The sequence below is a fragment of the Elgaria multicarinata genome, chromosome 2, assembly GCF_023053635.1.
Source record: "Elgaria multicarinata webbii isolate HBS135686 ecotype San Diego chromosome 2, rElgMul1.1.pri, whole genome shotgun sequence".
Classification (NCBI taxonomy): Eukaryota; Metazoa; Chordata; class Lepidosauria; order Squamata; family Anguidae; genus Elgaria; species Elgaria multicarinata.
Genome location: NC_086172.1, coordinates 49,108,915 through 49,124,036, shown reverse-complemented (window position 1 = coordinate 49,124,036; position 15,122 = coordinate 49,108,915). Strand labels below are relative to the sequence as shown.

Here is a 15,122-nt window from a genome sequence, read left to right as displayed (position 1 = left end):
GCGCAGCTTAAGAAACAGTACAATGCCATGCACGTTTACTCAGAAATAAGTCTGCTCCCGGGAAAGTGTACATAGGCTTGCAGCCTTAAAGTATCAAGCTTTGGTTGGATTGTTAGCATGCTTTGTGTCTTGAGAGAGAGTGGCAAGATTTGATGCAAATGTATGGGTGAATTGTACTTCTTTTAAAAACATATAATAGAGGTCGAAATTCACTCTTACAGTTAGTTTAAGTATTTAAAGAACTGTGACTACTTAAGGAAGTTTAAATCCTTGGAAGATGGCTGTCCCAGCATACCTTGGTGGAGTATGCCTTGACATTTACTAAAAAGTCCTATAATCTGAAACAGCTCACAACCAAAACAGTTAATCATAATTAACTGTATCAAATACATACTGAAATGTTACTGGAGCCCACTGAATTAGTCTAGACTTTGCGTAGGTAGTATGTTCAGTGCAGTACGCTGTCAAACTCACATTGTAATAACTAGAAGCCCGTTACTGAATTAAATACTAGTCTTTGTATATTTTGAGAGAGAAGCCATTTTAAATTAAAGAAGGTGGAATTTACATCTGGTTGAATTTTGATCAGATCTGGGGCCCATAGGGAACTGGAACATTGTAGGTCCAGAAAGGCACTCCAAAAGTGAACGAGAACTGTCAGAGTAACACAGTAATTTCTTAGTAATTCTGGTACCTTTCTCTAACCAGAGTCAATTCTACAAATAAAGGTCATTTTAATTTAAGTTTTCAACATAGTTGAACTTATTATTCATGTCCAAATTATCACAAGTCCTCACAGAGTAGTCCCATATCAATTTAATATAACTAAAAGTCCTTCTACAACCCTTACATTAAATGCTTTTAAAAACCTACCTCTCTTCAGCAATTTGTACAGATAAGGACTTAGTATATTTTGTTCTCTATATTATTCTTTTCCTTCTGTTACTCAAGTTCAAAGTAAGTACCCCATTTCTCCTATTATTATTAGTCTAACGGGTATTATTATTAGTCTAACGGGTTATTATTAGTAGTATTAATAATTATGTTGTTGTTGTTGTTGTTGTTATTATTATTATTATTAGGCTATTATTAGTCTAACGGGTATCTAGCCAGTATTAGGTATGCCGCCACGATTAGATTCCCACAGGTGCAGAAGCACCCCAGTCTCTTCTGTAAGTAGGAAACACTAAATGCACAGTGGGGTTGGGGGGATGATTTTCATAGATTGCTGGGAGGTCAGTAGTTCACCCAAGACAAAGTGACATGCTGTAGGTAAGGAATGGAAAGAAAACCAGCAATGAAAGCAACAAGCAGGAGCAGACCCTACTGCCTGCCTATTTGCCTGCCCTCTTCCTCTGCATGGTAGAGAAAATTCTGCCCAGCCTAGAGGCAAGGGCAGGCATTGAGGGCATCTTGCTGGAGTGATTAAAGGGCTCTGGTGAATTGCCCTAGAAGATAAAAGCCCAGGCCCAGAAAGGATAAAGAATGCTGGATTATTGGTATGACTCCATACATGCCCAAGCAGATTAAAAGCTAGCTATAATTCTGGGTATTCCAGGCCATAGAATAGTGACATGTGGAGTGTTTTCAGAAGGAGGGCTCCTAGCACTACCACTTAGAAGGCATTGTGCACCTCTTCTGTCTTTTTCTCTTTAGAGAATTTTCTGCATTAAGAAAGAAGACAGAAGAGGTGGCAAGAAAACACCAGAGGGCTGTGAAAAGAAGATGTCACCTTCTGGACTCCGCCATAAAAATTTCATGAATGAGGCAGGATGGTGGCACTACAAAAGCCTTGTTTGGAAGCACCCAGGGTTGCTGCAAAACAAGTGATTGTGTGAATCGTTACCAAGTTTGACGTTTATTAGCTCAATTCAATCAACTAATTTATTTGCCTGGATGTCAGTGGACTAAACTGGCTACAGACTGGGCTACTGGTATAAAATGCTGACATTTCTAATGATTCTATATAAGTACTGTGACCCTAGTATAACCTAAATGTTGTCAGCTTCATAAGCAACATTTCTTCCCTTCTTCCTCGTCAAGCATCTGACAGCTCCATAATACCATTCCAAAAGCTGGCTTAGGGAAAAGTGCTTAGATAATCACTGCTTTAGTGTTTAGACAGCTAGCTTAAGGAATTTGACCTTAGTAACAAAACATTTGCCCTCTGTTAGCAGTTTATAGATTTGGAGGGCAACCCCCCCACCACAGTTGTTGAATTAGTAATAAAATCACATGGCATATGGCCAGCAGAGCAATGAGCACTTTGCTGCAATGTCTAAGGAAGACATGAAATCATCTGTTTGTCAAAAAATTCTGAATGATTAAAAAATACAGACAAATCAAGGAGGAGAGTTTTCCAAGCATATATCCCTGAAGCCAAGCACAAAGGAAAACTCCCACACGCTATGAATTAAGAGTTCATGCCAGCAATGAAAACAAAAGCAATCTAAATTTGAACCTCAGGCTTTGAAACAAAAAGTTAAATTCAACTCGTACCTAGCTGTGCATTCAATACAAAAAACACTTGCCATCTGGTGTGGCAACATCCACCTAACTTTATGAACTATGAACGGAGGGGAATTTACAATAGGGCAAACTTGGTCCAGAGGCTTTGATGCTCATCTGGAGTTCCCTCATATAAATGTCTTCAGATTCAGTACAATATCAGGGTAAGGACTATTGTATAGATGGAGCTGTTCCAATATTGCAGCATGTTAGAAGGCCCATTGGCTGGTTGCTATGTGCTAAACTACATGATACATTCAATGTTTACTGTGCAGCCTACCCTCACTTCCTTTTTTTACTTAAAAGCATGATTCAGATGAGGACCATTGTGCATAGGTGGGGAGCATTTAAACCTACCCCTCCTTGCTGCTTTACTAAAATTGGTCCTCTTCATGCAGCGGCTACAAAAAGGAAAAGCCTCTATTGGCACCAATGGAGGCCTTCTTTTCTTTCCTTAGCCCCAGCATGTGGGTGGAGCATGGGGGTGGGAGGGTGAATTTAGGAAAACAAGCAGTTGGGAGGGGAAGGTAACCACATGCAGTGGTCCCAAACTGAATCAGGGGCTCAAGTACACACTTTTAAGTAAAATAGAAAGAGGGTAAACTGCACACTACATATTTAACATGTTGTGTAGTTTAGCCCCAGGTGTACATGGCAGACTTCCAGCAAGCACTGGAATGGGCTGTTGCTCGGAACAATCTCATGGATTGTTTTAGCACTGTAGCTAAAAATATGTATTTAAATTCCAGGATGTTAAACATTGTTATCCCAGAGGAAAATACACGTAACCATTTGTATTAAATCTGAATATAAAGAATGGGTGGGCCAGGATAGGGAATATCAACATATATAAACATGGTTAGACAGGTAAGAAACATCTGTGATGGCAAGCTTAGGAATCAGGTCCCACTCTCCTATTTTATTGAACAATGGTTTTTTGGGCTGCTACTTCTGTCTCACCAGGTAATTTTAAGGCATCAGTTCTCATGAATTTTAACAGGTTGCATGTTATTAAATCCTACTAACGTTCAGGCTTGGCCTTTAAACAATAATGCTATAGTTCATTTTCCAAACAAAGAGGGAAAGCAAGTGATCAAAAGTAGTAATATTCTGAAGACGAAAGTTAATAGCCAATTATTCCTCGAGTCTTCTTCAGTCATGAATGGAATGTTAATGCAAGGGTGTAAAAATGAGTAAATTCAGCATGTGTTCTATTCTGGCATGTTACGGGGGGGGGGGACTATATAAAAACCATGGGCAAAATCAAGCACTGTGTAAAAGTTATTTGTACAGATGGTGCTCTCTCTCGCTTGATGTAGGAAGATATAGGAACTTCAATCAAAACTGCTGACATAGCAAGTGACCTGTCATGTCTAGCCCTACTCCCCCTGGGTTGGAAGAACGTGTTTCAGGTGATCAATCAGAATCACTCTGAAGTAGAGGAGTTGGCGCCAGAAACAGGCCAACCTGTACCAGTGGGGGACAAAGCTCTCAAGGGCTCTTCACCAGCTGGGAGTGAACCCTCTCCAGAGCTTATCTCATCAAGGGCAAATAATATACAGTCAGTGGGAAGCCAACATTTCTCTGAGGGAGAGAGCATGGAGAGGTTAGCCGATCCTAGAGTACGCCTCAGACTAAAATGGGTGAAGCTAAAGGAAGGCGAGAGAAGCTGCTTCAGAACTAGTCTCTCTGAAGCTAACGCATCTTGGGAAAGGGCTTTCCATTCTTCTTGAAAGGACAATTGTCTCGCTTAGCTTGCATAGATTTGCCATGGGGAAAGTTCTTAGAGATTAGACTCTCTTCAGGTGGGAAGAGATGTTTATTGCTTGAATAAAGCTTTGTGGATTACTTAGCAGGCTTTGTTATTGTCTCCCAAGAAGGCAGGAGGTTTTGAGAAACATGACATGACCCACAGAAGGAGTGCTAGGGCAAAACTTTACAGGCTCAATCCAAAGCTCCTCAAGAGACCCAGCATGTCCACAGAGCTTCTATACAAGGGGCCTTCCACATCCACTTAAATAGAGATGTAGAGTTGCCCTTTCTATTAAAGTGAATGGGCAGCCCATGTGTATGACAGGATTCAGAAGATCCAGGTTCTAGTCCCCACTTGGTCATGAAACTCACTGGGTGACTTTGGGCCAACCACTGACTCTCAGCCTCACCTACCTCACAGGGTTGTTGTGATTTGATTTGATTTATTACATTTATATACCGCCCTATAGCCAAAGCTGTCTGGGCAGTTTACAAAAGTTTAAAACAGTGAACATTAAAAAGTATACAAAATTTAAAACCATCAAAAACATAAACAGTATAAAAACAATGGTATCCATTTTAAAACAACAGTTCTGGGGTCCGTTAAAAAACAAACAAACTTAGCATTGTTAAATGCCTGGGAAAAGAGAAAAGTCTTGACCTGGTGCTGAAAAGATAACAATATTGGCGCCAGGTGAGCCTCATCAGGGAGATCATTCCATAATTGGGGGGCCACCACTGAAAAGGTTCTCTCCCTTGTTGCCATCCTCCAAGCTTCCCTCGGAGTAGGCACTCAGAGGAGGACCTTAGATGTTGAGTGCAGTGTATGGGTAGGTTTATGTCGGGAGAGGCGTTCTATCAGGTATTGTGGTCCCAAACCGTGTAGGGCTTTATAGGTTAAAACCAGCACCTTGAATTGGGCTTGGAAGCATATAGGTAGCCAATGCAAGTGGGCCAGAATAAGTTGTTGAGGAGGAAGGCCATATAAGTACCTTTGGGTTCCTTGCAAGAGGAAAAATGTGGGATAGAAATGTAATAATAAATAATAATAAATAAAATGAATTGTGCAACAAATCTTAGTCATGGAACGTGCATGCATAAGATAGCTATAGCAGCAACACTTGTTTAGAAAACTGGAATTTTAATTCGTTATGGCAGCAATCCTATGAACACTTATGGTTGTATGCAATTGATGTCCCTCCACTGATGGAAGATTCATTGATCTAGGTAGGCTTCTGTCAGTGAAAAGGGAAAGGAGACTACTTTTAGTGATTTCCCTCTCTTGTGCATCCTCCCCACCTTCCCAAATCTGCCCCAGAGGGCTGGAGATCCACTTTGGGACAGTGTGGGAGGTGGCACAGGAAGGAGGGGGAATCATCGAAAATTGGAATCTTTCACTGGATCAAAGACCATTGCATTAGTGCAGGGCCAGCACTTAGTGGGATTTACATCTGAGTAAACCCTACAGGATTAGGCTGTGAATATAGAAAAGGTATAAAACTATAAATATGCTTGAACTCTATCCACATATAATTGAGCATTCTAATATTTACTATTTTAAATGAAGAATAAGTGTTTATGTAAGATTTACCTCTGGACAGCCTGATTGCGCTTCAGAAATTAGATTTCCAACAGTTCCTGCTCTTTTACAAATATAAAAATATCTGTCTGTACAACTTTTAACTTTCCATCGTCCCTCCTAGTTAAAAACAAAGAAAAACAAGAATTAGCCTAAATATCTCATTATTTCAGAAGAGTCTATTAATCCAATGGGCTTACTTATATGCATAGGGACAGGGAAAGGCTGTGGGTGCTGCTAGCATTTTTAGAACACCCCCCTCCGAGTCTCATACTCTTTAGTGCATTTGTAAATCTCTGCTTCATTAAGTAAATGTTCATTAGATGTGACCTTATTAGTTATTTGTTAGGTGTTCATTAGATGCAACCTGTATTTTTATATGTGTTAAAAGAAAGGTTTGTGATAATAGAACTAAGTGCTGGGACATGAATTTAAGTGCTGGGACATGAATTTAAGTGCTGGGACATGAATTTAATTTACTATCAACATATACTTGATCTTATACTGGTTTTCGCCTGTTCAGCTCATCAGCCTCTGTAGCCTGTCAACGATTTGAGTTGCTGTGTGATGTCATTCTAACTGGTCAAAGTGCATTTTTACTAACAGTTTTAGGGTGGGGTGGGGGTGGGGGTGGGGGAGAGAATCTCACCTATGGCCAACGGACAGGAAAGAATTGTTATGTGGAAGACTGTTAGACTAGATTCCCGATCTCCTAGACCCACTTCCCACCTAAAGGACAGGAAACTTAGTCAAAAGTAGAAATGATGACCCTGAAGAAAGGATAGATTGAGCATGTTAAGACCTGAGATAATGTGAGATGGAAAGAGCAAGGAAATGAGAAATTAATGACCCTGCAGGGGGAAAAACAGCCTAAGGACTGGAGAGCTATGGGCTTTTCTAAACAAGTAATATATTGCATGCTCGCAATTGGCCACTCACAGATTTTTGCAGGTCCATTACACAACATTATCAGTGTTCAGGATGTCTCCTGTGCTATCCCTGGTAATCTCACTTTAAAAAAGATTGGAGATTGCTGGGAAATTGCAGGATCTCTCCAGTGTGTAAAGTCAGCATTGCACTATAGTCCTGCCACTAGATGGCAGTATTTCATTAAACATAATGGAGCCTTGCAGAGAAGGGAAGTTTTAAATTCAAAATCACGTGGTTGCATGTAAAGGAGCACATTGTGAACAGAGAAAGACTGAGAAAGATGAAAGCCCCCGGTTAAGGCTGCAAGATTTTTCCTATGTGTAGGGAAGCTCTATGTGCTATTAAAAAGAAAAGACTCTACAAGGAAAGATAGCTGTGGAGGAATATTGTTCTATTATTAATTGCTGTATGCACAAGAGCAATCATTTTATGTTGCTTAAGTACCATCAAGTAAAGAGAGCTATCAGGATATTTTACTTTCAGGGCATTGCATATAATGCAGCAAATCTAAGGCAAAAATAATAATACAAAACATCATTATTTATTTTTACAAGAAAAGGAAGAAGACATACACATTGCTGAGCTGAAACACAAAGCTGGTTTTTTCTCTGATGGACATTTGGCTCTTGTTTGTGCCAGTAAGTGAAGGTTACTGAAGATCCATCAGACCATGAAAATTCAACTGGGGTCTTACTACCGCTCAGTCCAATCCAAGTTTCTGTCACATTTTCTGTAATATATAATTAAATGCAGTTTAAGGCAATTTGGACAAACCAGGACATTTTGACTAACAGTAAAAAATAATATATATTTTTTTAAATGTCCCCAAATTTTAGTTAGCCTTGGCAATTCTTTTGCATCCTAAGCAGACACATAATTGAAGACCCTGTCCAAACTATTGGAGGCCCTGTCCAAAACATGCCATTCCTTCTCTGTCCTGCTCAACAATTTGCAATTTTCTTTTAGTGGTCAGAGCTTACATGAGCTCTGGATGACATATAGATGTCATCCCTCCACACATAACCATAGAGATAGGTGCCATGTCCTACCTAATAACCATTGGTAGCCAGTCTTCAGGTAGTCCCTCCCCATCTCCGAGGCAGCACTTCCTTGACCTACACATTGCCCCTGATACTGGCCCCAATTGGGTGTGTGTGTGTTTTTAGTCCTTGATCTACATTTTTCCGCACTTATATAAAGTAATCCATAGTGGCTGCTTTGAAATGCAAGCTGCCTCTACCTTAAGACGCTTTTCAGTATGAACTAATTATGAGAACTCACCATATTCAAGGAGGTTAATGAGCATCTCTGTATCAGCTAAAGAGGTTATGCTAATGAGTGTGCTATTATCATCCTGGCAGGAGAGTAAAGCTTCATTCCAGTTCTTTTCTTCTTTATGAAGTTTATAGCAGTAACGATTATATGGATACCAATTATGGGCACAGTCAGTAGGATAAAATTTCCATGAATCTTTCCAATTAAAACAAATAAAAACAGGGCTACATTAATAAAATGAATAATTTGCTATTCCTCCAGTGTATTTATTCATGTCACAGACACACACATACACACACACACACACTCTTAATGAATATTAGCTCTTTTCACTTTTTCTATTTCTTTTTACATTCATCGACAAAAACTCGCTAAAGTGCAAAAATGTGTTACATAAACATATGTATTCATGGACATGCACAAACACACCCACACGCAGAGAAAGAAAGTAAAACGGCCTTAACTAGGGCTGAGCTCCAGGCATGTAGTAATTGCTACTTCCATTTTGTTGAGCCACACATAAAAGATCAGGGACGATCCTGCTGATCTCCATTAAGCACAGCAGAGTGTTGGGATGTTTCCCTTATTTGGAAATAAGCCTGTAGACTTCACAAGAGCTTGAAAACCTTTAGCAGCCTGTTTAAGATTCTAGCCATACACTAGAATCTATAACATTACGATGGGAAAAGCAGAGCTAATTTCCCATCTATATATGCATGCATGAGATCTGAGATCTGTTGGAGGAGCCCTCCTCCCCATCCCACCAACATGAGACATATGCTATGGTGGGACATGGGAGAGGGCTTTCTCTGTTGTGCTCCCCCCCCCCTGGCTGAGGAATGCCCTCCCCTTGGACTGGCGCCAGCACTGGTTTCATTCCGGCGCCAAGTTAAGACATGGCTTTTAATCAAAGCCTTTGATGGCTAAATTCATCAAGCCTGTACATAGTTTTAATTGTTTTTACTATTTTTAAATTCTGTACTAGTTTTAGCTTATTAATGGTTTAATTGGTTTTTAGCTGTGTATATTTATTGTTTTATATTGGTTGTATGATTTTATCTCTACAGCGCCCTGAGATCCTTGTGATATAGGATGGGATACCAATGTCTTAATAAATAAATAAATAAAATCTAAAAACAACAAACAAACAAAAAACCATGAGTATGCTTCTTGCCCTCAAAATAGCAAAAGAAAAAATGCTTGGGTATTCCATTGCCTTCAAAGCTTACCAATTAATTTAGGGTGCTTCCAGACAGAGAGCTCCTAATGTTACCAAACAGAGGGCATTGTGCTGGCATTCCATCTTTTCTTTCTTAATGGGTTTTCTGTGGTAGGGAAAAAGACGGAAGAAGTGGTGGAGGTCATGGGAAGGTTACAAGTAGAAGACATTGGGTTGGATCCAGATTTAGGCATACTTAGAGTAGACCCATTGAAATAAATGGAACTTATGTTAGTCATGACTAACTTAATTCCCACTAATTTTAATGGATCTATTCCATCTGGATCCTACCCACTGTCATCTGGACCACCTGAAAAATTCCATGTATGAGGCAGGGCGATGGCACAATAAAAGACTCATCTGGAAGCACCCGTAAAAACAAATGGAGTCTGAACTACGGTTTATACTTATAACTACCCTTCTCCAGCATTCAGTTGGCATCTTCAGCATATCTTGTAAAACCCAAGTACTTAACTGCCTAAAATCCAAGATGCATGAAGAATCAAAATACTGTTACACTCCTGCACCCCCGTCCTGGGAGGGGTGAACTTGCAGAGGCATCAGTTCTTACTCGGACTTCAGTTTCTTGGAAGGAGGGCACTGGAGACTTGTGGTATTTCTTTTATGACGGTTTATTGATGCTGCGTTCAGGATCAAGGCCTACAACAACCCAACTCCAAGCAAATCCTGCTTCTTCTCAGCTGTTCAGCAGATCTTCTCCCACAAGACAAAAGCTGCACTACTTTTGTTTCAGATTCAGCCTCCCCCAGATTCATTTCCTCTTATCCCCTCAGGCCTTGCAGAACAAAAAGGTTATCCATTTAGGAATTACAGTGTATGTGTGTTTGTGTGTGTGATCCTCAATCTCTTTTACTCAGAGACACTGAGTTGTAAGGGATCCCTGGAGGTCATTCAGACTGACCACAAACACATAAGAACACATACGACCTCCTTATTAAAAATGGAAAGTGGTAAGAAAAGCCCCACAGATCAAATTATATTGCTGAGTAAAGACTCACCAAATTCTTCGTGTTTAGTAGCATTTAAATATTTTTTGCATACGTATGGTAGTCCAGATTCACATGAGTAACTTTTCCAGTCTTGTTGTACTTTTGAGTTAAATGCTTTACAGTGATGTTGCCCAAGAGATTGGTCAGTGGGATCTGTAAATACGTTATTACAGTAACACATGAATATCAAAACAATTTTTAAGCATTTATCTTTCATCTCTATACCAAAAAGCCAGTTCCTGACATTCTGCCTCACAACACCGAAGTCCAGCATGTACAAGAAACAGCACATAGGAGCAGGCAGCAATGGCGAGATTTTTTTGCTCTATCTAGAGATGCCAGGGATTGAACCTGGGACATTCTGCATGCAAAGGACATGCTCTGCCACAGACACTGGTGTCCATAAGCGCATCTTTCTATAAGCAAATTGGGAAATTTCCATATAGGAAAAAAATGCTATTAGGGCACAGTGGGTTACATCCAATCTCATGCAATCAGGCTTCCACTCATGCAGCAGAGGTTCTCCTTCTTCTCATCCTTGCAAATCTGCTCTTTAGAGTCCCCCAATCCTCCACAGCAGGGATAGCAGAAAGGTGGAGGGTTGGCATACAAACAATTTCATTTCACGCATACAATGACAAACATTTTAGCATAAAATTGGTACTGTGCACAGCAAAGAAATCTAGCAACACCAAGCTTTCAGTTTCCAACCCTCTCACAGCTCATGTTTATTTCTTAGAATTCAACACAAACACTGCATACGGCCTTAACTATTCATCAACACTGAATAATTCATAACATGTCACTGTGTAGAATATACACAGCAATGTCTGGCCTGGATGCTTTCAGGGCCAGCAAGATGGCTCCTCTTCAGCATGAAATACAGTATGCAAATACGCTGATATACTATTTCCATTCAAGAAAAGAAGCATTTAGATCTGAGCCCTGTTCAGTCCTATATCATAACGAAGTTAGTAGCATCTTTCTCATTGTCATTCTGTCCCAGGAAATGTGGCAGAAGCAGCCTTCCCCAGCCTGGTGTCCTCCAAATGTGTTGGGCAAAACCTCCCATCACCCCCATACATTACTGCCATTGGCCACGGGGGCTGGAGATGATATGTGTTACAGTAAAACACATCAGAAGGACGCTGGTTTAGGCTGTTGAGCGCCTCACCACTGCTGTGAAACGAGACAATGCTTTTTCAAAAGTTTAACTGTTAGGTACCTCATCCATAATAAGGTAAGTCAACCTCCTTCAAAATTTCTGGAAAATGTGCTACCAACCCTGAAAGCAACTGGCCAAGTGGCCCAGTTTGCCGACGACACCAAATTATTTAAGGTTGTTTAAACACAAAGGGATTGTGAAAAGCTCCAAAGGGATCTCTCCAAGCTGGGAGAGCGGGCCTCCAAATGGCAGATGTGGTTCAATGTAAGCAAGTGTAAGGTGATGCACGTTGGGGCAAAAAGACCCAACTTCAAGTATAACCTAATGGGATCTGAGCTGGCAGTGACTGAACAAGAAAGAGTTCTTGGGACTGTGGTGGACAGCTCGATGAAAATGTCCACCCCGTGTGCGGCCTCTGTAAATAAGGCAAACTCCGTGTTAGGCATTATAAGAAATGGAATTGAGAATAAAACGGCCAGTATCATACTGCCCTTATACAAATCAATGGTGCGATCACACGTAGAATACTGTGTACAGTTCTGGTCACCACACCTAAAAAAGGATATTATAGAGTTGGAAAAAGTGCAGAAAAGGGCAACTAAAATGATTAAGGGGCTGGAGCATCTCCCCTTTGAGGGAAGGTTACATCAACTGGGATTGTTTAGCTTGGAAAAAGGGAGGCTAAGGGGAGACATAATAGAGGTGTACAAAATTATGCATGGTGTGTAGAATGTGGATAGGGAGACATTTTTTCCCCTCTCTCAAAATACTAGAACCTGGGGTCATCCCATGAAGCTGATTGGTGGGAGATGCAGGACAAAAAGAGGAAGTACTTCTTCACAGAGCACATAGTTAAATTATGGAACTCAGTACCACAAGTTGTAGTGATGGCCACCATAGAATCATAAAATAGTAGAGTTGGAAGGGGCCTATAAGGCCATCGAGTCCAACCCCCTGCTCAATGCAGGAATCCACCTTAAATCATACTGACAAGTGGTTGTCCAGCTGTCAGGTGGACGCCTTTAAAAGGGGGTTAGATAAATTCCTGGAGGCGAAGGCTATCAATGGCTACTAGCCCTGATGGTTGTGTGCTATCTCCACTATTCGAGGCAGTAAGCCTGTGTGCACCAGTTCCTCGGGGACATGGGTGGGGAGGGTGCTGTTGCACCATGTCCTACTTTGTTGGTCCCTGGCTGATAGTGGGTTGGCCACTGTGTGAACAGAGTGCTGGACTAGATGGACCCTTGGTCTGATCCGCATGACACTTCTTATGTTCTTATGTATCTTAACTGAGGCTCTCCCCTCCCATGTACACTTTAGCTGGAGACAGGTGGTCTCACAAAAGTAGAAGGGTTATTCAGTCTAGTGCTAATTAACTTCCTGCATCTACCACAGCTGAGATCAAAGAACAGACGACTACAGGTCAGGGTCTTTCTGCTGTCTAAACCATCTGACTGTATTGTCAATTCTGCTTGTGTTTTTTTTTTTTAACTTCAGTTACATACGATTACAGTGCTATAATATACCCAAGTGGAGGATCTGGTACCTGGTCTCCAGTTCACCAGTGCCAAAGGTGTTCCATCTGACCACTGCCAGCCAGCAGCTTCATCCAATTGATTTAAGCCTGTCCACAGCAGGACCTTGTTTCTGTTCAGCTGCTCTACAATATAAAAAGTTACACAAAGAGTTCGACATTCAGTTAGCAATTCAAACCATCCCCATCAATAAAGTTTTCTTTTAGGAACATAAGAAGAACCATGCTTGATCACACCAAGGGTTCATTTAGTCAGGTATACTGTTCACATAATAGCCAACCAGCTGTCAACCAGGGGCGGATCCACACGTCGTTCCGAAATCGCTTCAGTTCGCCTTTTTAAAGAACGTTCCTAAATGAGGCGGCTCTTTCTTATTGCTTGATGCGGCTTTTCTTTCGTTTTGTTCCGTCTGTGCGGTTCACACTTCTGTCCCTTCCGTCCCAAGTGGGCGTTTCTTAGGGGCTGGCTTTGGGGGATGCTTGTGACGTTCTCGCTTGCTCCCCCTCTTTTTAAAAAATTCCTCCAAACCCAGAATTCTGTTTGGTCGTTCGTTGTGATCTTTGTGGAGAAGATGGATAGCCAAATGGAGTTAGTCAGCATCATGGCTGTTTCCATCAATTTACTCCTATGTGCTCTTCGAGCACTGTCTGTGATCGAGGATGATTACCACCGTCGCCACTCGCGATTCCTTAAAATCATGAACATGCACCAGAGACGGAGGATGCTGTTCCTGCAACAGCTGGAGCAGGAGAGGAACTTTGTTGTGTTAGGCACAGAGTTCATTTGTCTCCCTGCTTTTTTCAGACGCTACTGGGTCCGTCCCAGTAGCAAGGACTGGTGGGAGAATTTAGTTCTGAAAGTATGGAACGATGAAAGGTGGATCGAGAGCTTCAGGGTGACTCGAGCCACGCTGTTTGAAATCGTTGCTGAGCTGACTCCTGCACTCCAGAGGAACCAGATGGCCATGAGGCAGCCGCTTTCAGTGGCTAAGCGTGTGGCAATTGCTATTTGGAAGCTAGCTAACCCGGGATTCTATAAAAATGCAGCAGAGCAGTTTGGGGTTAGCCGCTTGACAGTTGGCGAGGTCTTTGTTGAAGTGTGCTTGGCAATGGAGCTAGTTCTTCTTCGTCGCACAGTCTATCTTGGCGATCATCGAAAGGTATTTTTTATTTCTCCTAAGTAAAATTGGATGCACAAGTGAAAATGACGTTCAATTTTGCTCAGTGTTTCGGCATTCCCATTTTGTAATTTTTTTTCAATTGTTCTCATCTATGCGCATAAGTGCATATTCGTTTAATATTCTCCTTACAGAGCGCAGCGGAGTGCATGTATAGTGTTTAGCCACAGAGCGCTGGCAAGTGTGCTTTGAACTCTATAGGCAAAGCTCAATTATGGCTCGAAAAGCCGCCATTTTTCCGCTTCACCTTTCCGGCCAGGAATGGGGGATGGGGCAGGTATCCATTCTCCTCAGCCTTCTCTCTTTCGCCATTCCCAGTTGTAATTCCCAGTTGTAATACCTGCCCCATCCCCCATCCCTGGCTGGAAAGGTGAAGCGGAAAAATGGAGGCTGCTTTTCGCGCCGGATTTGGGGCTTTGCCTATACTAGCCGGCGCTCTGTAAAGAGCCTTTTAAATGAATATGCATTGATGCGCATAGATCAGAACAAATAAAAAAAAAATAGAAATGAGAAAGCCAAAAGCGGAAACGACTGAGGTAAATGGAACCGACCTCACCTGTCCTCGCTCGCGGAAAAGTTGATGATTAAAGATGGATGGTGTTGTTCAGACAGGAAATGTTATCGGAAGAGGAGAGGAAGTCAAAAGGCAACAAACAAAGTAAGTCTGGTGGGCGGGTCGGGTCGGGGAGGAAAGAGCGACTAATTGTTTCACACCTTAGAAGAAGGGACACCTTAAACTGACCTAAGACGGACTAAATAACAGCGCCCAAAAGCCGGGAAAAGGCGCTTTGAAAGTACGCCTGTGTGTCCCGATGAGCTTTGGGGCGCACTCCAGACACAAGCAAGCGATTTCGGAACGACGTGTGGATCCGCCCCTGCTGAAAACCCACAAGCAGGACCTGAGTGCAGCAGCACCCTCCCGCCCATGTTCCCCAGAAACTGGTATGCAGAAGCACACTGCCTCTGATACTA

The 15,122-nt window shown here is 41.8% G+C and overlaps 1 protein-coding gene across 1 annotated transcript in view; it reads right to left on the bottom strand.

Annotated features, from left to right (window-relative positions):
• Window positions 1-15,122, bottom strand: part of PLA2R1 (phospholipase A2 receptor 1) — a 73,082-nt gene that overhangs the window by 47,029 nt on the left and 10,931 nt on the right. The window contains exons 5-9 of the mRNA XM_063116489.1: window positions 12,985-13,098; window positions 10,283-10,426; window positions 8,051-8,239; window positions 7,342-7,499; window positions 5,852-5,959 (exon numbers count right to left, since the gene is read on the bottom strand). Coding sequence (XP_062972559.1) covers window positions 5,852-5,959; window positions 7,342-7,499; window positions 8,051-8,239; window positions 10,283-10,426; window positions 12,985-13,098 — 713 coding nt within the window. The remainder of the gene's footprint in view (window positions 1-5,851; window positions 5,960-7,341; window positions 7,500-8,050; window positions 8,240-10,282; window positions 10,427-12,984; window positions 13,099-15,122) is intronic.